The sequence below is a fragment of the Pseudophryne corroboree genome, chromosome 5, assembly GCF_028390025.1.
Source record: "Pseudophryne corroboree isolate aPseCor3 chromosome 5, aPseCor3.hap2, whole genome shotgun sequence".
Classification (NCBI taxonomy): Eukaryota; Metazoa; Chordata; class Amphibia; order Anura; family Myobatrachidae; genus Pseudophryne; species Pseudophryne corroboree.
The window spans coordinates 50,455,094-50,481,965 of record NC_086448.1 but is presented as its reverse complement, the minus strand read 5'-3'; the positions used below and the strand labels follow the sequence as shown (position 1 = coordinate 50,481,965).

The 26,872-nt window shown below is 47.8% G+C and overlaps 1 protein-coding gene across 2 annotated transcripts in view; it reads right to left on the bottom strand.

The window, feature by feature from the left end:
• Window positions 1–13,079, bottom strand: part of TMEM71 (transmembrane protein 71) — an 81,824-nt gene extending 68,745 nt beyond the window's left edge. For both annotated transcript variants that reach the window (XM_063924772.1, XM_063924775.1), the window contains exon 1: window positions 12,835–13,079. In XM_063924772.1, the coding sequence (XP_063780842.1) occupies window positions 12,835–12,841 (7 nt within the window). In that variant the 5' untranslated portion in view covers window positions 12,842–13,079. The remainder of the gene's footprint in view (window positions 1–12,834) is intronic.
• Between the last annotated feature and the right edge of the window lie 13,793 nt (window positions 13,080–26,872).

The following is a 26,872-nucleotide window of genomic DNA, read 5'->3' as shown; positions in this document are numbered from 1 at the left end:
TGTGTACAAATGGGGACGCTGTCTGCAGTAATGTGTTAAAAGGGGGGCTCTGTCTGCCGTAATGTGTAAAAAGGGGGACTGGCTGCCGTAATGTGTAAAAGGAGTTCAACCTGGTGTAGTGGCGCTACTGTGCAGCGTAGTATTAATTGGTATTATTTTGTGGCCACACCCCTTCCCCATGAAGCCACACCCCTATTTTTTGTGTGCACGCCTAAGGAGCGCACTGCCCGTATTTTACATAAGGGGGGGGGCGCCAATGCCGTTTCTTGCACACAGCGCTAAAATGCCTAGTTACGGCACTGCAAATCATATTATACAGGGCGATTGCGGCACAATATGCTGTTTCGTAATGACATATTGTCTACATCGCACTGTGTGTAACATAGTAACATAGTATCTAAGGTTGAAAAAAGACAATTGTCCATCGAGTTCAACCTATTTGTGGTCTCCTATGCACGATTATTTTGTATAAAATTTTGACTGATGCTGATGTCTGCCGTTACATTTTATCCCTCTTTTTATAATAACCATAGTGCGTGACTATGCCCCGTATCCCTGGATATCCTTATCCATTAGGAATTTATCTAACCCATTCTTAAAGGTGTTGACTGAGTCGGCCATTACAACTCCCTCAGGCAGGGAATTCCAAACACGTATCGTCCTTACCGTAAAAAAGCCTTTACGCCATATTGTGTGGAATCTCCTCTCCTCTAACCTGAGCGAATGTCCACGAGTTCTTTGTGTTGATCTAACCAAAAACAGGTCCTGCGCAAGATCTGTATATTGTCCCCTTATATATTTGTAAATGTTGATCATGTCCCGTCTTAATCTCCTCTTTTCCAGTGTAAACATGCCTAGTCTTGCAAGCCTTTCCTCGTATTCCAGCGTCTCCATACCCTACAGGGATTGCACGCTCCCGCAGTCACTAGTGACAGACGCTTGGTTTGATGTGCTGCATGTCCAACCAAGCTTTGTCGATAGTGTCTCCCGTAGTATGCAAATGTAGGATGGAACATGTTTGTTCTGTCCTTCATTAGCATCGCCCCAGGAGCGTACACATGATCTGGGCTGATGGGGATTCGTTCTGTCATCGGAAGTAATCCCCGTCGCTCTAGGTTTTCCACCTTTAGATTTGATTCATTTATCTGTGCCCTTGTGCAGCTTTTACTATGGGGGTAATTCCAAGTTGATCGCAGCAGGAATTTTGTTAGCAGTTGGGCAAAACCATGGCCCTCATTCCGAGTTGTTCACTCGCTAGCTGCTTTTAGCAGCTTTGCACACGCTAAGCCGCCGCCTACTGGGAGTGAATCTTAGCTTTGCAGAATAGCGAACGAAAGATTCGCAGAATTGCGAATAGAATAGCGATTAGAAATTTCTTTGCAGTTTCCGAGTAGCTCGAGACTTACTCTGCCACTGCGATCAGTTCAGTCCTTTTCGTTCCTGGTTTGACGTCACAAACACACCCAGCGTTCGCCCAGACACTCCCCCGTTTCTCCAGACACTCCTGCGTTTTTCCCAGAAATGGCAGCGTTTTTTCACACACACCCATAAAACGGGCAGTTTCCGCCCAGAAACACCCACTTCCTGTCAATCTCACTCCGATCACCAGAAAGAAGAAATATCTTCGTTAAGCCGTAAGTAAAATACCAAACTTTTTAGCAAATTTACTTGGCGCAGACGCACTGCGAACATTGCGCATGCGCAGTTTGCGACTTATCGCACCGATGCGAAGAAAACTAACGAGCGAACAACTCGGAATGAGGGCCCATGTGCACTGCAGGGAAGGCAGATATAACATGTGCAGAGAGAGTTAGATTTGGGTGGGGTGTGTTCAATCTGCAATCTAATTTGCAGTGTAAAAATAAAGCAGCCAGTATTTACCCTGCACAGAAACAAAATAACCCACCCAAATCTAAATCTTTCTGCACATGTTATATCTGCCACCCCTGCAGTGCACATGGTTTTGCCCAACTGCTAACAAAATTCCTGCTGCGATCAACTTGGAATTACCCCCTATGTACATAAGCTGAATGATATCCTGTATAATAAAAGGCTAAAGCTACTCCTCACCTCTATAAAGGGAATTCAAGTGCTTTGCGCGCCAGTGGTTTGGATTGTTGCTCCGTTCGGGCGCGCACAGTCCCCGGCGCTGACATTACTGTTATGTTGATCCGTCATGTTGACGGGCTGGTACCTAGTTAAGCCATATCTTTACCGAATCAAGCACAGTTATATATTTTCTGCCAACCTTGGATATAAAGCAATTCTAATATAGAGACATCAGGGCTATGTACTAGGGCAACAAGAGTATTCACCACTGCCTGGTAATAGCAATACTCCATAGAAGGAAGTCTGGAAGATTATGTCATTTATTTAGTAAAAGTTACAGGAAGGTACAGGGTCCTCAGAAAATTGGACAATACTCTAGTCTACCCTGTGTAATTTTCCATCTTGCGGGCACAATCTGCATTATAGAAGAATGACAAGCGGCAGTATAAAGTCCACACCCCTGTTACGCATTCCCCACATCGGTCAATCTTGAAGGACAAATGATTTAAGCCCTGAGACCGTCTCTGAAATGTAGGGAATGTTCTTCACTATGGATGCTGTTATTAGAGAACAGGCAGTGTCACAATGAACGGGAAATACACGCCTGAAGAGTGTTTTCTGCAGAGGTAGACAACCTGTACTTCTCAAGCTGCTGTGGAACTACAGGTTCCAGCACACCCCATTCTCCGGGCATTCTGAATCTTGTAGTTCCAAGCCTGCTGGCGAGCCGTGTATTCCCTCAGCGTGATTGTGGCAATAAATACGTACAGTAATCATTTCTCTGCCTGATATATCGGACCTGAGTTGTCACAGCACCTGTGACTGTATTCTATTTAAACCTATTTTTACTCAATACATTCCTGCTGCCCGTGCAGCCCGACCTCTGCTTTCCTTGTGAGTGCGCACAGAAGGAACGCATGTGCTCTATTACAGTGGCCAATTGGCCAGTCCTGGGTATAATAGGATTATAATACCTACCGGTAAGTCCTTTTCTCCTAGTCCGTAGAGGATGCTGGGGACTCCAAAAGGACCATGGGGTATAGACGGGATCCGCAGGAGACATGGGCACACTATAAGACTTTGAATGGGTGTAAACTGGCTCCTCCCTCTATGCCCCTCCTCCAGACCTCAGTTATAGGAACTGTGCCCAGGGAGACGGACATTTTGAGGAAAAGGATTTTTGTCAACCAAGGGTGAGATACACACCAGCTCACACCACAACACACCGTAGAACATGGTTTACAAGCAATACCAGTTAACAGTATGAACTAAACACAGCAACAAGCTGAATATAACCGATACACAACCTCTGTGCAACAGAAACCAATAACCTGCAATACAACTGCAAGGAACAGTCCGCACTGGGACAGGTGCCCAGCATCCCCTACGGACTAGGAGAAAAGGATTTACCGGTAGGCAGTGGCGTAAGTTCTTCACAGTTGCCCGGAGGCAAGATAAATATTGGTGCCCCCCATTTCCTATATTAAGATAAATATATGTATGTATGTATGTATGTGTATGTGTGTGTGTATATATATATATATATATATATATATATATACACACAGAGAGGGGACGTGGCACTCACGGCAAACTGAAGAACTCACAAAATCATCAGTAATTGAAGTAAAGTTTCAGTGGGGTTCACTGCGATATGCCAGTGGTCGGGCTCCCGGCGACCAGCATATCGGCGCCGGGAGCCCGACCGCCGGCTTACCGACAGTGTGGCGAGCGCAAATGAGCCCCTTGCGGGCTCGCTGCGCTCGCCACGTTACGGGCACGGTGGTGCGCTACGCTATTTTATTCTCCCTCCAGGGGGGTCGTGGACCCCCACGAGGGAGAATAAGTGTCGGCATACTGAAGACCACCCGACACCCCACTGTCGTCAGGCTTTTATGTATTAAGCTTTAGGAGTGCCTTACCTGTCTACATATACGTGTGTGTGTGTGTGTGTGTGTGTGTGTGTGTGTGTGTGTGTGTGTAGTGTAGTGTTCTGAAAAAATGTATATACTGTATTTATACATTTAATTGTCTTTTATTTTAAATCACACATTTCTTAGCAGTCATACCCAGGATTAGAACACATGACCTGTTACACTAACAGCAGACACTTTACTGATGGAGTTATTTGCTCCTGCATAGGAAGCATGAGAATTCTAACTATATGAAGTTACGTGTAATTGTCAGATAAGTAACTTCATATAGTTAGAATTCTCATATTTCCTATACAGGAGCAAACAGCTTCATCAGTAAGGTGTCTGCTTCCAGTGTAATAGGATGTGGTTTCTAATCCTGGGTATGACACTTGTAAAATGTGTATATACAGTATAATAAAGAGGGTGTGATTTGTAAGGTGCAGGGACCAGTGAGGAAGTCGGCCACTGAAAAGACAGCGACAGCTATCAATTAACTTAATTCAATGGTGTCACAGAATGGGAGGAGAGGTGCCCCCTTCAGAGCAAGAGCCCGGCGGGAGATAACTCTGTTGCCTCCCAGAGTTCTGCCTCTGCCGGTAGGTATTAAAATCCTATTTTCTCTTACGTCCTAGAGGATACTGGGGACTCCAAAAGGACCATGGGGTTTATACCAAAGCTCCAGACCGGGCGGGAGAGTGAGGATGACTCTGCAGCACCGATTGAGCAAACATGAGGTCCTCATCAGCCAGGGTATCAAACTTGTAAAACTTAGCAAAAGTGTTTGAACCCGACCACGTAGCTGCTCGGCAAAGTTGAAGTGCCGAGAACCCCCGGGCAGCCGCCCAAGATGAGCCCACCTTCCTGGTAGAATGGGCCTTCACTGACTTTGGCAACGGCAATCCAGCTGTAGAATGAGCGTGGTCCAGCGTGCAATAGTCTGCTTGGAAGCAGGATTTCCAATCTTGTTGGAAGCATACAGGACAAACAGAGCCTCTGCTTTCCTGACACGAGCCGTTCTGGCGACATAAATTTGCAAAGCTCGTACAACATCGAGAGATTTTGGCAACGTCATGGCATCCGTAGCCACAGGCACCTCAATAGATTGATTTATGTGAAATGAAGAAACCACCTTCGGCAGAAATTGTTGACGAGTCCTCAATTCCGCTCTATCCACATGGAAAATCAAATATGGGCTCTTATGAGACAAAGCCGCCAATTCCTACACCCGTCTGGGTGACGCCAAGGCCAAAAGCACAACCATTTTCCAAGTGAGAAATTTCAACTCAACCTTTCGCAAAGGTTCAAACCAGTGAGACATAAGAAATTGTAACACCACGTCAAGATCCCACGGTGCCACGGGTGGCACAAACGGAGGATGGATATGCAGCACTCCCTTCACGAAAGTCTGAACCTCTGGAAGGGCGGCCAATTCTTTTTGAAAGAAAATAGATAAATCTGAACTTTGATGGAACCCAATTTCAGGCCTGCATCCACGCCTGCCTGCAAAAAATGGAGGAAACGACCCAGCTGAAACTCCTCCGTAGGAGCTTTCTTGGCTTCACACCACGACACATATTTTCTCCAAATACGGTGATAATGCTTCGCCGTGACCTCCTTTCTAGCCTTAAGGAGAGTGGGGATGACTTCCCCGGGAATACCCTTTCGAGCTAGGATTTGGCGTTCAACCTCCACGCCGTCAAACGCAGCCGCGGTAAGTCTTGAAATACGCAAGGCCCCTGCAGTAACAGATCCTCTCTGTGAGGAAGCGGCCAAGGATCTTCTATGAGCAATTCCTGAAGATCCGTATACCAGGCCCTCCGTGGCCAATCAGGAACGACGAGTACTGCCGGAACCCTTGTTCGTCTTATGATCCTCAACACTTTCGGAATGAGAGGAAGAGGAGGGAACACATACACCGACTGAAACACCCACGGAGTTACCAGGGTGTCCACTGCACTGGCTTGGGGGTCCCTTGACCTGGAACAATACCTCGGAAGCTTCTTGTTGAGTTGAGACGCCATCATGTCTATTTGAGGAATTCCCCAACGCCTTGTCACTTCTGCAAATACCTCTTGATGAAGAGCCCACTCCCCTGGATGGAGATCGTGTCTGCTGAGGAAGTCTGCTTCCCAGTTGTCCACGCCCAGAAGGAAGACTGCTGACAGAGCGCTCACGTGCTTTTCCACCCAGCGGAGAACTCTTGTGGCCTCCGCCATCGCCGCTCTGCTCTTTGTTCCACCCTGGCGGTTTACGTACGCCACCGCTGTTACGTTGTCCGACTGAATCAGGACAGGTAGACCTCGAAGAAGGTGTTCCGCTTGCAGAAGGCCGTTGTAAATGGCTCTTAAGTCCAGAACGTATATGTGGAGACAAGTTTCCTGGCTTGACCATTTTCCCTGGAAACTTCTTCCTTGTGTGACTGCTCCCCAGCCTCGGAGACTTGTATCCGTGGTCAGCAGGACCCAATCCTGGATCCCGAACCTGCGTCCCTCTAGAAGGTGAGAACTTTGCAGCCACCACAGGAGAGATATTCTGGTCCTGGAAGATAGACTTATTTTCTGGTGCATGTGCAGGTGAGACCCGGACCATTTGTCCAGCAGGTCCCACTGAAACACCCGGGCATGAAACCTGCCAAACGGAATGGCTTCGTAAGCCGCAACCATCTTCCCTACCACTCGAGTGCATTGATGAATCGACACTCTTGCCGGTTTCAAAATCTCCTTGACCATGCATTGGATTTCCAGAGCTTTTTCCGCTGGAAGGAATACTCTCTGCAGTTCCGTGTCCAGGACCATGGCCAAGTAAGGCAGCCGGGTTGTTGGAATCAACTGAGACTTTGGCAAATTTAGAATCCAACCATGATGTTGCAGAACCGTCAGGGAGAGCTCCACATTTCTTAGCAACTGCTCCTTTGATCTTGCCTTTATCAGGAGATCGTCAAAGTACGGGATAATCGTGACACCCTGCTTGCGTAGGAGAACCATCATTTCCGCCATCACTTTGGTGAAGACCCTCAGGGCCGTGGAAAGCCCAAACGGCAACATCTGAAATTGGTAATGACAATCCTGTACCGCAAATCTCAGGAAAGCTTGATGTGGAGGATATATCGGGACGTGTAAGTAGGCATCTTTTATGTCGACTGACGCCATAAAATCCCCCCCTTGTAGACTGGAGATTACTGCTCGTAGAGATTCCATCTTGAACTTGAAAGTTTTCAAATACAGATTGAGGGATTTTAGGTTCAGGATCACTCTCACCGAGCCATCCAGCTTTGGCACGACAAAGAGGCTTGAATAAAACCCTTCTCCCCGTTGGGACGGGGGTACCGGGACAATGACACTCTGTTGACACAGCTTTTTTATAGTGATGAGCGGATTCGGTTTTACTCGGTTTTACTCGGTTCTCAAAACCGAATCTTTTTGGCTCACTGATGTCACGTGTTTTGGATAGCCAATAAGGGCCCTCATTCCGAGTTGATCGCTCGCAAGGCGAATTTAGCAGAGTTGCTCACGCTAAGCCTACGCCTACTGGGAGTGTATCTTAGCTTCTTAAAATTGCGACCGATGTATTCGCAATATTGCGATTACAAACTACTTAGCAGTTTCAGAGTAGCTTCAGACTTACTCGGCATCTGCGATCAGTTCAGTGCTTGTCGTTCCTGGTTTGACGTCACAAACACACCCAGCGTTCGCCCAGACACTCCCCCGTTTCCCCGGCCACTCCTGCGTTTTTTCCGGAAACGGTAGCGTTTTTTCCCGCACGCCCATAAAACGGCCTGTTTCCGCCCAGTAACACCCATTTCCTGTCAATCACATTACGATCGCCGGAGCGATGAAAAAGCCGTGAGTAAAAATACTATCTCCATTGTAAAATTACTTGGCGCAGTCGCAGTGCGATTATTGCGCATGCGTACTAAGCGGAATTTCACTGCGATGCGATGAAAAATACCGAGCGAACGACTCGGAATGAGGGCCAAGATTCGGTTTTGAGAACCGAGTAAAACCGAGTAAAACCGAATCCGCTCGCAGCACTCACTACTCCCCTTTCCGGGATAGAAACTGGCAAGGCTGATTTGAAAAATCGGTGGGGGGCACCTCCTGAACCTCCAGTTTGTACCCTTGGGACACTATGTCTAACACCCAAGGATCTAGTCCCGAGTGAAACCAAACCTGACTGAAGAGTCGGAGACGCGCCCCCACCGGTACGGACTCCCGTAGGGGAGCCCCAGCGTCATGCGGTGGACTTGGCAGAGGCTGGGGAGGACTTTTGGTCCTGGGAGCCTGAAACAGCAGGCGACCTTTTTCCCCTTCCTCTACCATTAGAAGCAAGGAAGGACGAGCCTCTTCCTTTTTTGTATTTATTAGGCCGAAAGGACTGCATCTGATAATGGGGTGCCTTTTTCTGTTGTGCTGGAACATAAGGAAGAAAGGATGACTTACCCGCTGTAGCGGTAGACACCAGGTCAGCGATGCCGTCACTAAACAAGACACTAGCTTTATACGGGAGAGCTTCCATAGCTTTCTTGGAGTCGGCATCAGCATTCCATTGATGAATCCACAGCGCTCTCCTGGCCGAGACTGCCATGGCATTGGCCCTTGATCCCAAGAGGCCAATATCCCTCGCCGCATCCTTTAGGTAAGCTGCAGCATCCCTGATATAACCGAGAGTCAAAAGAATGTTATCCCTATCCAGGGTATCCATGTCAGATGCCAAATTATCAGCCCACTTAGCAATAGCACTACTCACCCATGCCGACGCCACGGCCGGTCTGAGGAGTGCACCCGTAGTGACATAAATGGCCTTTAATGTCGTTTCCTGCTTACGATCCGCAGGGTCCTTGAGGGCAGCAGTGTCGGGAGCCGGAAGTGCCACCTTTTTGGACAGCCATGACAGAGCTTTGTCCACATTGGGAGATGACTCCCACTTTTCCCTGTCGTCAAAGGGAAAGGATATGCCATAAAAATTCTCATGGGAATCTGCCACCTTTTATCAGGCGATTCCCAAGCCTTTTCACAAAGAGCGTTCAGTTCATGAGAGGGGGGAAAAGTCACCTCAGGTTTCTTTCCCTTATACAAACAAACCCTTGTATTAGGAACAGCAGGTACTTCCGAAATATGTAAAACATCTTCAATAGCCACAATCATGTACTGAATACTCTTAACCAATTTTGGATGTAAACTGGCCTCACTATAGTCGACACTGGAGTCAGAGTCCGTGTCGGTATCCGTATTAGCTATTTGGGTAAATTAACGCTTTTGTGACCCTGAGGGGACCTGTACCTGGGACAAGGCGTCCTCCATGGATTTTCTACACGTTTGTGTCTGAGAATCAGATTTATCCAGCCTTTTAGACAATAACGCCACATTTGCATTCAATGTACTCAACATATTCACCCAATCAGCAGTCGGCGGTGCCGACAGAGTCACTCCCAAATCCTTCTCTGCGCCCCCAGTAACTTCCTCCGGGGAGGAGCACTCAGCCTCAGACATGTTGACACACCGTACCGACATGCACACACTCACACTGGCTATAGGGGACAGACCCATAGGGAAGCCTGTTAGAGAAACACAGAGGGAGTTTACCAGCTCAAACCCCAGCGCCTATTATAATACTGAGAAAGAATATCAGATGTCTGTGCTGTTATAATAGCACCAAATTACTTACTGTTTTGCTCCCTGTACTTGATCAGGAGAGTGGAGGTCCGGGCCAGCGTCTCTGCAAGTCTGTGAAGAGAGAAAATGGCGCTGGTAAGCTGTGAGGACTAAGCCACGCCCCCACCTTGGCGCGCTGTAGTCCCGCTCAATTTTGAATATTTATGCTGGTGGGGGCTTATATTTAGTGCCTAGGCACTTATAATATATCTTTTATAGCCAGTCTGAACCTCAGTAACATGCTGCCCAGGGCGCCCCTCCCTGCGCCCTGCACCCTGTAACATACCTCCCAACTGTCCCGATTTTCGCGGGACAGTCCCGTTTTTGGGGACTGTCCCGCTGTCCCACCCGCGGGCCGCAGTGTCCCGCGGTGGGGGGGGGGCAGTTGGGAGGCTCTGTCACTCGCTGCCCTGCTTAGCAGAGCAGCGGTGAATAGACACTGCGCATGCGTACAGCGTCTATTCAGTGCAGACAGAGGGAGAGGGGGCATGCCAGCAGCTCACAGAGCGCTGGGCATGCCCCCTCAGTGACGAAAACGGGGGCGTGGCCCGCGGGCCCTCCGCGAAGCCACGCCCCTTTTCGCAGGCCACGCCCTTTTTCAGAAGTGCGCGGCAAAGCCGCGCGTTGTCCCTCCTTCAAAAGATCAAAAGTTGGGAGATATGCTGTAAGTGCCGTTGGAAGTACGTGTGGGAGCATGACGCGCAGCGCGACCGCTTCACTGAAGTCTTCTGTTCTTTTATATACTCACCCGGCTTCTTTCTTCTGGCTGCTGTGAGGGGGTTGACGGCGCGGCTCCGGGTACAAGCAGCTAGGCGCACCAAGTGATCGAACCCTCTGGAGCTAATGGTGTCCAGTAGCCTAAGAAGCAGAGCCTTTAACTCAGAAGAAGTAGGTCTGACTTCTCTCCCCTCAGTCCCACGATGCAGGGAGCCTGTAGCCAGCAGGTCTCCCTGAAAATAAAAAACCTAACAGAAAGTCTTTTCAGAGAAACTCAGGAGAGCTCCCCTAGTGTGTGTCCAGTCTCTCTGGGCACAGAATCTAACTGAGGTCTGGAGGAAGGGCATAGAGGGAGGAGCCAGTTCACACCCATTCAAAGTCTTATAGTGTGCCCATGTCTCCTGCGGATCCCGTCTATACCCCATGGTCCTTTTGGAATCTCCAGCATCCTCTAGGACGTAAGAGAAATGGTGTTCCCTGGACCCATCGGCCTGTGTACACCGCATATCCTGGTACAACATGGCTAGAATAGGTGAAACTAAATACAGTACAGGAAGTATCGCAACATCTATATTTAAACCTGCACTGCCAGTCCATCACCATGGCCCATAGCAAAATGTGGATTAGAAACAGCCCAGGTATCCGGTTCCTTCACTGCAGCACATGCTCCTGACCTGTGGGGGCCCGAAGCTCTGCTCTTTAATAACAGAGCAATGGGCCCAAAAGGCAGTGGGGATGATGGGTGGACCCCACTAGCCACATTACAGGGCTCCCTCACCTCCACGCCCTGTAGGGCCAGCACCCCGTACAGGGGCTGTAGTTCTTCCACTTATTATAACGATGTTACTGAAGAGCCCCTTAGGGCTGTTTCACACCTGCCGGGTAGCGCCGCCGGCAAAATACCGGCCGGCTTTTTGCCGTGGCTGTCCCGTAGAGACATATGAAAAGGAATGTGTCAGTTCACGCGGCACGGCCACGGCCACTGAAAGGTCCGGCTGCCGGGGCCGTGCCATCCTTGTAAGCAGTGGTCCGTGTGTGTGAATGGGAACTTTCACACACAACAGGTTTTTTTCAAGCCAGTCCTGCATCTGGGATGCGGTCAAGATCCTGCCGGACAGAATCCTGGCGGTCGAAATACTGACACCGGAATCCCGACCGGCACAATCCTGACATATTCTCCCTCTGTGGAGACACCCATAGAGGAAGAATAAATTAGTGTGCCAGGCGTAGCGAGGCACCGTGCCCGCAAGGGGCTGCGTTGCGCTCGCCCCCCTGTCGAGATTGTGCCAGCCGGGATCCCGGTGTCGGTATTCCGACCACCGGGATCCCGTCTGACGGGATTTCATACTGATCCCCTGCATCTACGCATGCGCACAGCATTAAACATGGCTCAAATATGTTGGATGTGAAAGACCCTCCCGGATGGCAAAACGCCGGACAAAGTTTGTCCGTCTTTTTGCCATCCGGTGAAAACCGGTGTGTGTAAAACAGCCCTTAGCCAGAGTCCAGGAAGCTGAAACTTGCAGCTGTTGTTCCTTGGGCTCTAGCGGTTCTTTAGTACACACTCAGCAAATCAGTCTCATTCACCTAACTTAGACAGCGTCAGAGGGTGCGTGTCAGCACCTCTCTCAATGACGGAGCGGCCCATGAGGTTCTGGCTGGCGGAAGCAGTATCTTATTAAAAACAGGTGGTGGTGGTGCACTTCTAAATGGAACCAACATCCAGGTGTCTGATGAAAATATACACAACCCACATCTGCGCTATGGTGTTTGGGTTGGTGTAATCTGGGGTTTTTAAACAAAGGGGGTTCAGATCTATCAGCATTTTTAATGAGTGAGGAGTGGCGGTTGGAATTGGTGTCTGATTTTAAATGTATTAATTGTATAGAGTAATGTAATTCCATGTTACCATTATGTGACATTTATAGTAAGGTGTAGATACAGGCGGGTGAATATAGGAAGGGATTAGATTCTGCGCTTAGGGCATAATAGAAAAATAGGGTTTTTTATAAGGGAAATATGCACTGTTTTGAAGACATGTTTAAGTTGTCATGGCGAATAAAACAGTTGTCATTCCATAGTGAGCAGCCGTCATTCGCATAACATATGTGACATCATCTTAGTAAGATGTGTGCTGAAGATATATTGCATAGGTTTAATATTTTTTAAATATACTTTTTATCAAAGTTTATTCTGTTCCCAGTATAGTAAATCGGCTGGGGTGTCATTCCTTTTAACCACTTATCTGACGATTTTCCCCTTCAAAAGCGTTAATAACATTGTTTTTATTTATTTATTTTATTTAATATAGTTGAAAAAGTATTTTTTTAAATATTTAAACAATATATTATACACATATGCAAAACGGATCTCCTCGTCAAAAACGCGTGGACACGGTGGGACGGCGCAGTTGCATAAAATCTGACCATGCCAGTTAAGTGGTGTTAATATCTCCGGAAGCCAGCGCTGTGTTAACAAACCTTCTAAGGGGTATTACTTACCAGTCATATACAGAGATCAATTGTTTCCAAATGATTATTCTCTGGGTGCAGCTATTCTGGTATCTGGCAGCTTCTGTAGGCAGTTGCTGGTTCTTCTTTCTGGTCCCCAGAACACTATTTGTTTAGCCCTCCTTATAGTGAGGTACCAGCAGTCATCTGTCATCGGCCAGTGTAGCAATGCATTGCATAGAAAGTAGAGCACATCCCATGGAAGTAGAGCAAAGATCAGTACTGTCCCACAAGTGTTACTGTGTATCCTGATCACTGAGTGCTCTGCAGTCTTGGGAAGGGCTGTACAATTTTCTACCCTCTTGTTTCCTTTCAAAAATAGTCTGAGCAGTCAGTGGCTGTCAGGCAGAATGAGGTCACGTTTCCTGTTGCATTACAGCCTTGATGATGAGAGGCATTCATGGGGACAGACAATGCAGATTAGCCTCAGAAACAGATGGAGCTCTGCTGTATAGTACGCTGGAAGTTTGCATAAGATGCTTATACTGCAACAGAACTGTCCGCGAAGGGGAAATACGTTGTTGCAAAACTAGAACAAAATATTTATTGTTTATTATTTATTTCTGTGGAGTGTGAGCTTGTGAGCAGGGCCCTCTTACCTCTCTGTTTGTCATTAGTCTTGCTTTATTACTGTATTGCTCTCAGTTGTAAAGCACAATGGAATATGTGGCCGCTGTGTAAATAAATGTAATACGTAAATATTTCTAAATTAATTATTTTCTTTTTTTTTTGTATATTTCATTAAATAGTTGTAAGGCAAGCACAGAAACTGTTCTGGTGTACCGTGCCTCAAATCAGAGATCAGTATTTTTTTATCTGTGTACAGATGGGTCCACATTAATCTTGATTTCCTTGCTGCACCTAAGAACACCATGGTTATTAGCATAAGCCTTTCATCTATCGTTCTCAGCTGCAATACAATACAGAGAACAATACAGCAGGGGATTAAGTCATTACAGCAGGGGATTAAGTCTGACTGACCTGGCTCAATTAATCCTATTAAAGGCCAAGATAAACATGGACCCATCTGTACTGTCAGTTTGACTGCTGTGCTAACCAGAGGCAGAACTCTGGGAGGCAATGGAGTCAGCTGCCGCCGGGCTCCTGCTTTGAAGAGGGGGCACCTCTCCTCCTGTTCTGTGTGTTCAGCGACATTAATCAATTAAGTTAATTGACAGCAGCCGGTATCTCTTCCTTAGCCGACTTCCCCACTAACCACTACACCTTACAAATCACACCCTCTTTATTATAGATACACTGGAAGCATACACCTTACTGATGAAGCTATTTGCTCCTATAAAGGAAGCATGAGAATTCTAACTATATGAAGTTATTTCTCTGACAATTACAAGTAACTTCATATAGTTAGAATTCTCCTACTTACTATGTAAGAGCAGAAATCTCTATCAGTAAGGTTCATGCTTCCAGTGTAATAGGTTGTGGGTTCTAATCCTGAATATGACACTTGCAAATTAATTGTCAGAGAAATAATCAGCATTGGGAGTGACTGAGTAGATCTATGTACAGTAGTGTGTGGCTGGACCCCTACATAGATCTGCCTAGTTGCAACGGTTTTGTAGTAGCTCCATATAGTTAGAATCTGCAGGCTTGCTATATATTCAGGAGCAAATTATATATATATATATATATATATATATAGAGAGAGAGAGAGAGAGAGAGAGAGAGAGAAATAATGGAGGCACTCTCCAGATTTTTCAAAATATGCAAAAAGTTCTCATTTTATTGTGATATACGTTACATATTCCACTTGAATGGTATCCTCAAGCGCTTTCGGCCCAAAACAGGCCTTCCTCAGGAGGTTATCTGTAACAGCTATACATCAGGTAATAAAACCAAGTAGCAGATCATCCCAGGTATCCAGCAGTAGAATAAGCCATGTCTGACTGGCTCTATATATACACCTAATCATAATTTAGAAATGGCGCCAAAACCGCCCATTTTATGACCTAATCAGAGTACGACTTATAAGATCCTATTATACAACCAGTACCACAAATAGTATACACCAGTGGGCGCATCCACGTCAGGAAGAAGAACTTACTTACAGAGTAAAAGCTGCTCCACCATCTGGGCTTGCCAGGCCCACAGACTGTAGCCCATACAGTACACCGTCTGCTTCCGCTGACGGATGCACGGTAAAGCACCAAGTTCCTAGTCCCGCGTTGCTAGGCAACGACTGCCACATCCGGCCCCTGGAACGCACGCGTCACCAGGGCGGAAGTGTAACCCAGCATACTGGAACGCAAGCCGAAAAAGATGCCCGCAAGGACGTCTAAAGTGCTAGAGCTCACTGCTCATCTCGATTAGAGCATCAGAAGTGCTTATAGCGATATATTTATATATATTAATTAATTAGTAGACCAAAGTTAAGTGCATAGATAAATAACAACAATTATTATAAGAACTAAAGACATCCCCCAACGTGGATGCACCCCACTAGTCTAAAACATAGAGCCAGTCAGGTGCAGTTAAAAAACAATGCCCATTATACCCTCCTACATAAACAGTGGCTATTAATGTGGGCTATCAAGACTCTGATCTATTAGTACAGAGAAAACATCTCATAACTAAGTCACATTACTTTCATGGGATATATTAGGTATCATCCAAGTCCATCATTAAAATGCCACAGTAAGTCTGGAGTAACATCTAACCAAACATTAGTCTGTGTTAACAAGATGCACCAAACTCCATATATAAATAAAATCAGATATGGAGAGAGGCAACATACATAAAGGTGCTTTTTTGTTTGTCTACACATACAAAGATAAATTTAAATTTAAATCATAAATCAGTGTGTGTCGGTCACTATGTCCGGCTGGCAGCCTAGAACACAAAAATGGAAAAAAATGGAAAGAAAGAAGAAGAAGTGCTTTCAACAATTCTTTAACGTAAAAAAAGTTTAATGGGTTGGATTCATTAAGTCCATTGGGCACTACTGATCCCAGTCTGTGGATCCACCTTGCTTCCAATTTCTTTAGAAGGAGTGACCTATCTCCGCCCCTTTTGGGAACTGGAACCCAATCGATAATGCGGCACTTCAATGAAGCCACTTGGTGTCCTGCTGTCAAAAAGTGTTGGGCAACCGGCTTATCGGTGCGTCCTGTCACCAGTGCTTGATGGATCGAGCTACGATGATTGGCCATTCTTTCTCTGAATGTACATGTAGTCATTCCCACATATGGGAGGCCACATGGGCAGATCAACATATATATTACGTGGTCAAGGCGGCAATGTAGCCGAAATCTGATGCTGATCAACTTCCCACTTCGAGGGTGTGGGAATTTGTCCCCAGTCAGCATGGAACGACATGTGACACAGCCCAAACATTTTACGCAGCCCTTTCTTAATATATATATATTGTGACAAGAACACTGGGATAGTGTTTGAGGGCAGGTATGTTTGTCCCAGGTTCTTGTCTTACATGTTTTAGAAAATGAAAACTTCTAGGAAAATGCTTTTGTTTTGTTAGAACCTTTTCAGTTTGCTGGAAAAGCTGGATAAGGGCCCTGAGAGAGAGATAGGGCGAGTTCCAGACATTGGGCCCAGTTCGGATCTTTGGCCTCACAGAGGGCTAATCAGGGCTTTCAGCTGTGCAAGAGTCTTATAGGGTTTCTAGCCTGATTAATGTGTGCAGACTGCCTGGGAAGACTGCAGGATCTCTGTGAGAGAAACACGCTTCCTGCTACAAGTGAGCTATACAGTGTTTACTGGAGAACTCTGTGTTTTTGTTTAGTGATAGTTAGGAACATCTTGTGTTTAGTTAGTGCCGGACAGGCAAGGTATTTTCTTTTGGTATTTGTTTTATTTTCTGTATAATAAAACTGGCTGGGGCCAGTTGTACCAGAAACTGGACTTGTGTGGTTCCTCAGCTGCTACGTGCTGCCATTTACCCCAGGAAACGGCACCTTGTACCCTTACAGTGTTACAACTTGGTGGAGAATGCGAGCACGCCGTTCTGTGCATAAGTGAAAGCAGCAGCTTTGTGAGGCCTGCAGAAAACGGTGGTTTATGCAGATACAGCCCAGTGTGAAGTTACTGAGACTCGCCCTGAGGATTTGATATATGTCCTGGGTGAAAGCAGCTACAAAGCTGCCTGAAAAGTCTGTCGACATGGAGGAACTGCTCAAAACCTTGCTGCAAGCTACAGCGGCTCAGCAGTAGGCCAACAGACAGCAGCAGGTGGCAATGGAGGAAAATTGGAGACTACAGCGAGAGGCCTTAACAGAAGTGATGCAGAGCCTTGCAGCCAGGATTGGAGATATGGCCGTCAGTGCTCCGACCAGCTCTAGTTCTATACGGGCCAGTCACTTCCTGCAGAAAATGACAGAGGCTGATGATGTGGAGGCCTACCTGACCACGTTTGAAAGGACTGCCGAGCGTGAGAACTGGCCGAAAGCATAGTGGGCCAGTCTGCTGGCACCTTTTCTGTCGGGTGAGCCCCAAAAAGCGTACCTTGATTTAAGCCCTGCTGAGGCTCGGGACTATGATAAACTAAAGATTGAGATCCTGACCCACCTGGGAGTCACGCTGTCAGTACGAGCACAACGGGTGCACCGTTGGGTGTACGCCATGGAGAAGCCTCCTCGCTCCCAGATGCACGACCTTATTCAGCTAACAAAAAAATTGTTACAGCCAGAGACATTAACTGGTCCCCAGATGGTTGAAAGAGTCGTCATGGACCGCTACTTCAGATCTTTGCCCATGGTCCTGTGCAAGTGGGTGAGCCATGGAAACCCGGGCACTGCTGACCAATTAGTGGACATGGTAGAGAGGTATTTGGCAGCAGAGGAACTACTGATGACCACCCAGCAACCCATAGATCCTCAACAGCGCCCTTCAGTAAAGACTGGTAAGACTGTTCCGTGGGAAAATGTTGCTGGGCGGTTAAGAGAACGCAAGGCTGGAGAGACTGTAAACACTGGCCCTGGAGACAGGCCAATGGGGCTAGAACGGTCTATGCGGCCCAAACGGGTTGATAATCGTGTGGTAAAATGTTTTAGGCGTGGTATGCCAGGTCATGTTATTGCCAATTGCCCAGTCACGCAAGAACCCATGCAATGTGATGCTGCCTTTGAATGTCGCAGAATGTCTTTCTTTGCTAGGTTAGCCTGTACTGTGGTACCTTCACCTGAGCTGGAAAAACAAATGTGTGATGTGTTCTTAGAGGGTAACCGGGTAGAGGCCTTGCTAGATTCAGGAAGTTTAGTTACCCTCGTGAAAGCTGGGTTAGTGAACCCCTTAAAGGTCCAGCAAATACCTATTGGGGTAACTTTCATACATGGGGATACCCAACATTATGTCACTGCTGAAGTGAATATAGAAACTTGTTGTGGGTCAGCAATTGTTAAAGTAGGACTGGTCCCCACCTTGGTGCATGAGGCCATAATAGGGAGGGATTTTCCTCATTTTTGGAAACTGTGGGAATCACGGTTATCAACAGATGTGAGAAGTAAAGAGCCAGTTGATAATACCAGTGATTTTATGGATGTACGTGTGTCTTCGGAACTTTCTGACCCTTTGCCTTTTGCTAGTTTGGCTGGGGAAGTGACAGACAGGGAATCCAGTGAGGACCCTCTTGCTGGGAACAGAGACATAGTAGTTAGAACTGAAAGCGTGCCTTACCTGGAGGTAAAGAAGGATCTGTTTGCATCTAAACAGTTAAAGGATCCTACCTTAATAAAGGCTAGAGAGAATGTTAAGATTGTTTATGGGGAACCTGTGGTACCAGGTGACAGGGTTATGTATCCCCACATGGCCATCTGTAATGAGCTCTTGTACCACATTGTCAAAAGGGGTGAGGATGTGGTGGAACAGCTGGTAGTTCCCCAGCCTTATTGGAGAACGGTACTAGATTTAGCTCATAGTCACGTTACCGCAGGGGCAGAAAAAACCACTGAAAGAGTTTTACAAAGGTTCTTTTGGCCAGGAGTTTATAAAGAAGTGTCTGAATATTGTTCTTCCTGTCCTGAATGCCAGTATCATGCCCCTAGACCCCATTTCAGGAACCCACTAGTTCCCATGCCTATTATAGAGGTCCCGTTTGACAGAATAGCCATGGATCTCATGGGGCCCTTGTTAAAGTCTGCTCGGGGCCATCAGTATATCCTGGTAATTATGGACTATGCCACTCGATATCCTGAGGCTGTCCCTTTACGCACTATCACAACCAAGGCGATAGCTAGGGAGCTGGTGCAGATTTTTAGTAGAGTGGGAAGGGTGGTCTTCTGTATGCCGGCGGTCGGGCTCCCGGCGCTCAGTATACCGGCGCCGGGAGCCCGACAGCCGGCATACCGACACTTATTTTCCCTCGTGGGGGTCCACGACCCCCATAGAGGGAGAATAAAATAGTGTGGCGCGCGTAGCGCGCCACCGTGCCCGTAGCGTGGCGAGCGCAGCGAGCCCGCAAGGGGCTCCTATGCGCTCGCCATGCTGTCGGTAAGCCGGCGGTCGGGCTCCCGGCGCCGGTGTGCTGGTCGCCGGGAGCCCGACCGCCGGCCAGCCGTAGTGAACTCGAGTGGGAATACCAAAAGAAATTTTGACTGACCAAGGTACTCCATTTATGTCAAGGATCATGAAAGAATTGTGCAAATTATTTAAGGTCACTCACCTCAGGACGTCCATCTACCATCCCCAAACTGACGGGTTGGTGGAAAGGTTTAATAAAACATTAAAAAGTATGTTAAAAAACGTTGTTGAGAGAGATGGGAAAAACTGGGATTGTTTGTTGCCCTACTTGTTAATGGCCATCAGAGAAGTTCCTCAGTCCTCTACGGGGTTTTCTCCATTTGATTTGTTGTATGGTAGACACCCCAGAGGGCTGTTGGACATTGCCAAAGAGACGTGGGAAGGACAGCCCACTCCTTATAGAAGCGTTATTGAACATGTAACACAAATGCAGGATAGGATTGCAGCCATGGTACCTATTGTCAGAGAGCACATGGAACAGGCCCAAAGTGCTCAACAGAGGGTCTATAACCGGAGTGCCAAGATACGGGAATTTGCTCCTGGAGATAGAGTTCTTGTTTTAGTACCCACGGTGGAAAGCAAATTCCTAGCTAAATGGCAGGGTCCATTTGAGATTAGGGAAAAAGTGAATGAGGTTAATTACAAAGTATACCAGCCGGGAAAGAGAAAACCCGAACAAATCTACCATGTTAACTTAATCAAACCCTGGAAAGATAGGTTGTCTCTGTCAGCGGAGCCTTGCCCTTCGGTGTCTTCACCCTGGTTGCTTCCCGCAGTAAAGGTGTCAGACACATTATCAGCTGATCAGAACAATCAGGTTAAAGAATTTCTCATCCAAAATAGGGAGATATTTTCAGAGCTGCCTGGCTGAACGACCATAATAAAACATGACATTGTCACAGAACCAGGGGTCAGGGTTAATTTAAAGCCATATAGGATTCCTGAAGCTCAGCGAGAAGCTGTTTCTAAAGAAGTTAAACCCATGTTAGAACTTGGAGTCATAGAGGAATCTAACAGTGAGTGGTCCAGTCCCATAGTTCTCATCCCGAAGCCCGACGGTAGCATACGCTTCTGTAATGACTTTCGTAAGTTAAACGAGGTGTCCAAGTTTGACGCATACCCCATGCCCCGTGTGGATGAGCTTATAGAAAGGCTGGGAACAGCCAGGTTTCTCACCACGTTGGACCTAACCAAAGGTTACTGGCAAATACCTTTATCTGATAGCGCAAAAGAAAAAACAGCCTTTTCGGTTCCAGAGGGGCTGTACCAGTATAAGATGTTACCCTTTGGGTTGCATGGGGCTCCAGCAACCTTTCAACGGGCGATGGATAAAATTTTGAGGCCCCATAGAAAATATGCAGCTGCCTATTTGGATGATGTGGTAATTCACAGTACAGACTGGGGGTCCCATTTGGTTAAAGTACAAGCAGTACTGGACTCAATCAGAGAGGCAGGGTTAACTGCTAACCCAAAGAAGTGCTGCCTCGCAATGGAGGAGGTCAAATACTTGGGCTTCACCATAGGCAGAGGTCTGATTAGGCCCCAATTGAATAAAATTGATGCTATTCAAAACTGGCCTCGTCCAGTGAATAAAAAACAGGTAAGGGCTTTTTTGGGAATAACTGGGTACTATAGATGGTTTATTCCCAATTTTGTGGCCACAGCGGTGCCGTTGTCAGAACTTACCAAAGGGAAGCAGTCAAATATGGTGAAATGGAACCCTGATGCAGAAAAAGCGTTCCAAGTGTTAAAAGTGGCTTTGTGTTCACAACCTGTATTGATAACACCAGATTTTTCAAAAGATTTTGTGGTACAGACAGATGCCTCAGAGGTAGGGATAGGGGCTGTGTTGTCCCAAACCAGAGATGGGGACGAACACCCTATCATTTATTTGAGTAGGAAACTCAATGAGCATGAAAAAAGGTATGCCATTGTGGAAAAGGAGGCTTTGGCCATTAAGTGGGCACTAGATACCTTGAGATATTACCTCTTGGGTAGACAATTTAGACTAGTGACAGATCATGCCCCTTTAAAATGGATGTATGTAAATAGAGGCAAGAATGCTCATGTAACTAGATGGTTTCTAGCGTTGCAGGATTTTAAGTTTACTGTCGAACATAGACCGGGTACACAATTGGCCAACGCAGATGCATTGTCCCGCATCTTCTGTTTGGGGGCTACAAGTGTTCCGGCCCCTAGGTCGAAACAGGGGAGGGGGATATGTGACAAGAACACTGGGATAGTGTTTGAGGGCAGGTATCTTTGTCCCAGGTTCTTGTCTTACATGTTTTAGAAAATGAAAACTTCTAGGAAAATGCTTTTGTTTTGTTAGAACCTTTTCAGTTTGCTGGAAAAGCTGGATAAGGGCCCTGAGAGAGAGAGAGGGCGAGTTCCAGACATTGGGCCCAGTTCGGATCTTTGGCCTCACAGAGGGCTAATCAGGGCGTTCAGCTGTGCAAGAGTCTTATAGGGCTTCTAGCCTGATTAATGTGTGCAGACTGCCTGGGAAGACTGCAGGATCTCTGTGAGAGAAACACGCTTCCTGCTACAAGTGAGCTATACAGTGTTTACTGGAGAACTCTGTGTTTTTGTTTAGTGATAGTTAGGAACATCTTGTGTTTAGTTAGTGCCGGACAGGCAAGGTATTTTCTTTTGGTGTTTGTTTTATTTTCTGTATAATAAAACTGGCTGGGGCCAGTTGTACCAGAAACTGGACTTGTGTGGTTCCTCAGCTGCTGCGTGCTGCCATTTACCCCAGGAAATGGCACCTTGTACCCTTACAGTGTTACAACTTATATATATATATATATATATATATAGGGGGACACCAATATTTTTCTTGCCTCAGGGCAACTGGGACAAACTTACGCCACTGGTGCTAACCATCTATAAATCTGTATTACACTGATATCATTTTGTAAAAGTCTCACAGATTTAAAAATATTGTCTCCTACACACGGCTTAAATTGGTCCTGGAGCAGTGGTGGAACTCACTTACTCCACCTCCTACCCCCCGCCCCCCCATCCCCCGCCTTCAACCACATTAAGCGGAGCCAGGGCCAGTGCCAGTGTTTTCGGCACCCCCTTGCATACTATAAATTGGTGCCCTACTTCCCATACTTTATAAAGGGACATTGATCTCACAAAGAAGCAGCGTGGTCACAATAGTGCCGCCAATTCAAAATTACATCACACAGTAGCACAATCTTATTCACATTACACCACATGTAGTGCCCCTGATTCATATTACACCGCATACTAATGCCTCTTATTATGATTACATCACTCAGTAGTGCCTTTTATTCACATTGCGCTACACAATCGCACCCTTTATACACGTTATGCCACACAGTACTTCCCCATATGTGCAATGCCCACAGTAATACCCCCTTATGCATAATTTCCATAGTACTAGTGTCCCTAACACATAATGCCCACAATTGTAGTGCCCCTTACAGATAATGACCACAGTAGTGCCGCATGTAGACATAATGCCCAGAGAAGTGCTGCGTACACACAAAATGCCCACAGTAGTATTGCTGCTTATAAACAGAATGCCCAGAGTTGTAGTGCCCCTTACACATAATGCCCACTATAGTAGTGCCTCTTACACAGAATGACCACAGTAGTGACATTTATACACATAATGCCCACAGTAGTGCCCCTTATGCATAATTTCCATAGTACTAGTGTCCCTAACACATAATGCCCACAGTTGTAATGCCCCTTACACAGAATGACCACAGTAGTGTCACTTATACACATAATGCCCTCAGTAGTGCCCCTTATACACATAATTCCCACAGTAGTGCCCCTTATACACATCTCTGCCTGCCACTCCAGCAGATCACCACCTATGTCCTCCAGCAGCTCCATGCCCTGTATCCCACCAGCAGCTTCCCCACCTCTCTTGTCTCCCCAGCCACCTCTCATCTTGTCTTCAACATGCACAGAGGCTGCTCCTCTTTGTGGCTCTTCTTCACTTCAGCAGCGGTAACAACATGAGTCATGACATCACATATGCCATGCCGGAAAAGGAAGCCACTGGGACCTAAGGAGGGGATGAATGCTGTCCAACAGGCATAGTGTGTGTGAGTACAAGGAGGGGCGGGTTGTAGATGGAGGAAGGCCATGGAACCACCAGGACCTGAGGAAGGGAGAGGTGGCTGCAGCTCATCAGTAACACTAGCGCCGCCTGCCTAATCGATGGACGTAGGTGATGGGGCAGGCTCTTCTGTTGGAATCACTATGCAGGGCAGTGGAGGAGGTGGAACTAGTTCCCCCTACCATTACAGGTGGTGGAACTCAGTTCCATCTAGTTCCCCCCTACTTTAACCCCTGCTCCTACATGTACGTCACACACGTGTAGATGTGGCAAGTGCAGTAAGGGTGTTTTAATTTGAATTGACACCAATATGGCCACAGAAAAGACTTTGTAGGTGCTAAAACCCTGGTGTAAATTATAAGGATAGGAGGGTGCTGGCTGCAGCCCAGGTGTGATTGGTTGAATGCGTCTAAGTCACTCCCATTAATGAAGTTAAAGTGCTGCAACTGGCTTATAAAAGAATTTTCTACTTTTGCAACTTTGGGCCTGATTCAGTGGTCAGTGGTGCAAGTATGCAGGTACGCTCGGGTACGGAGTATCCTTAAGAATTTGGCAGCGGGTACGCAGTACCACTCACTGCACACTTTGCACCCGTGACTGACATTACCGCAATTATAATGCGCAGCCGAGCAACAAGACCATGGTGTGGTCGGGGATACAGGGAGCGCGACGGTGACGTCATGAGATCACATCACGCTTCCTATCCTGGCGACCGCGGCTGGCGCGAAGAGAGGAGCCTGGGGACTGGGCTGGTGCCTTTTCCTGCTGTGTCCAGCTGTTTCCCTTCCCTCGGCTCGAGTGACGCATCGGCACTGAGCGGCTTTTGTTCTTCACAGGCTGGGCTCAGGGCCGGCGCCACCATTGGGCAGCTTTAGGCAACTGCCTTTGGGCGCCGGCATTTTGAGGGCGGCAGTGAGTGAAGCAAAAAAAAAAAAAAAAAATGATGTTACAGGATCTGCACCGCAAAGGAATGGAAGGCGCCTGCTCACCCGATGTCACATTTTTTTTTGTGTGGAGGAGCTCAGGATGCTGCAGTGCAAGCAAGCTGTGTGTAACGCTGCAGCAGCAGCAACACGGAGGATGTAGCAGGAGAGGGGGGGGGGGACCAAGTCTGGCCCGGCCTGCTCTGCCCTGACTGGCTCCCGATTCGCAGCTGTGTCTCTCTTATACTGTACTATCCTATGCAGTGTGATTACACTGTGTGTACTGCAGGTATTATGTGGTGGGGTACACAGGATATATATATATATATATATATCCCAGCATTATACTATATGTACAGTGTGTATTATTTGTGTATAATGTGGTGTATACATATCACACACTGTACTATATACTGTATGGTATATGTGTGCATTATACTGTGTATACCATACTGTGCATTACCATCGGCCTCATGCCCACCATCAATGGTGGAAGCCCATCTGGTTCTCCGCCATCGATGGCAAAAGTATTCGACGTTGAGGATAAACCATCAATGATTCAGAATCAGTGATGGTTGATGGTCATCCGCGCTGTGCTGTACTCAGGTAGTGTACTGTATCTCCTGCTGGCCCTCCCTCTCTCTCTGCCTCTCCCTGACACTGGGCTTAATTCAGACCTGATCGCTGCTGTGCGTTTCCGCACAGCAGGTGATCAGGACTGAACTGCGCATGCGCGCTGGCGCCACATGCCAGGCAGCCGACAGCCATCTCAGCCCTGCAATCGTCTCTTGACAGGCAGAGGCAGTCATTGGGCAGAAGGGGGTGGGCTGGCGGCATTTGCCCGCAGTTTAGGGGGTGCGGTCTGGGCAGCACAGGCGTGCCCGGACCATGCAGGGGGCGGGCAGCGGTGGCTGCGTGACGTTACACGCAGCCGCTGCGAACCTCACAGCAATGAGTAGCTCGCTGCCAGCGCACAGGAGCTACGCAGGTAGGGAGCTACTCCTACAGTACAAAAGCATCGCCGCTGTGCAATGCTGTTGTACTTGTGTGAAGGGGCAGGGACTGACATGCGGGGCGGACTAGCCCTGTGCTGGGCGTCCCCCCGCTCGTCTGTGTGACTGATCGTAGATATGCTACATTTATCACATCTACGATCAGGTCTGAATCAGGCCCAGTGTCTCTATCTCTTCCTCCTCTCTGTCTGTTTCTCTCTCTGACACTGTCTCTCCGCCCCCACACTGTCTCTCTCTGACACTGTCTCTCCGCCCCCACACTGTCTCTCTCTGACACTGTCTCTCTGCCCCCCACACTGTCTCTCCGCCCCCCACACTGTCTCTCTCTGACACTGTCTCTCTGCCCCCCACACTGTCTCTCTCTGACACTGTCTCTCCGCCCCAACACTGTCTCTCTCTGACACTGTCTCTCCGCCCCCCCACACTGTCTCTCTCTGACACTGTCTCTCCGCCCCCCCACACTGTCTCTCTCTGACACTGTCTCTCCGCCCCCCACACTGTCTCTCTCTGACACTGTCTCTCCGCCCCCCACACTGTCTCTCTCTGACACTGTCTCTCAGCTCCCAACACTGTCTCTCTCTGACACTGTCTCTCCGCCCCCCACACTGTCTCTCTCTGACACTGTCTCTCCGCCCCCCACACTGTTTCTCTCTGACATTGTCTCTCCGCCCCCACACTGTCTCTCTCTGACACTGTCTCTCCACCCCCACACTGTCTCTCTCTGACACTGTCTCTCCGCTCCCAACACTGTCTCTCTCTGACACTATCTCTCCGCCTCACACTGTCTCTCTCTGACACTGTCTCTCCGCCCCCCACACTGTCTCTCTCTGACACTGTCTCTCCGTCCCCAACACTGTCTCTCTCTGACACGGTCTCTCCGCCCCCCACACTGTCTCTCTCTGACACTGTCTCTCCGCCCCCCACACTGTCTCTCTCTGACACTGTCTCTCCGCCCCCCACACTGTCTCTCACTGACACTGTCTCACTCTCTCGCTTGCTCTCTTCCTGACACTCTGTCTCTCTCTGTGACACTGTCTCTCCCTCTCTGCCTGAAACTGTCACTCTTTCACTGACATTGTTTCTCTCTCTCCCCGGAACTGTCTCTCCCTCTCTGTCCCTGAAACGGTCACTCTCTCCCTGACTGTCTGGGGCCTGTCCCTGTGTCGTTCGCTGCCCTGCCCCGTTAACCAGGGAGAAGATCTGCTCCCTCCGCCGGCTCCTGGGCATTGCTGCGTGCCCTAATAATACCACAATTTTACCTATTGGATAAAACTAAGGCGCTGTTGTAGTCTGGAACATAAAAATCAGTGGTTGAGTGGTGGCTGCTATACATTACAGCCACATGTTCTGTTACCCTAAATCCCTCCCCTGGAGGTTGCCTATTGGCATCTCCCCCTGTGCACAATGTATGGCGGTGCACGGCCTCACACACAGACAGCAGGGCGATTGTAAAACTAATGCAGCACGTGACTATAGTCCTCCCATAGCTTCCACTTACA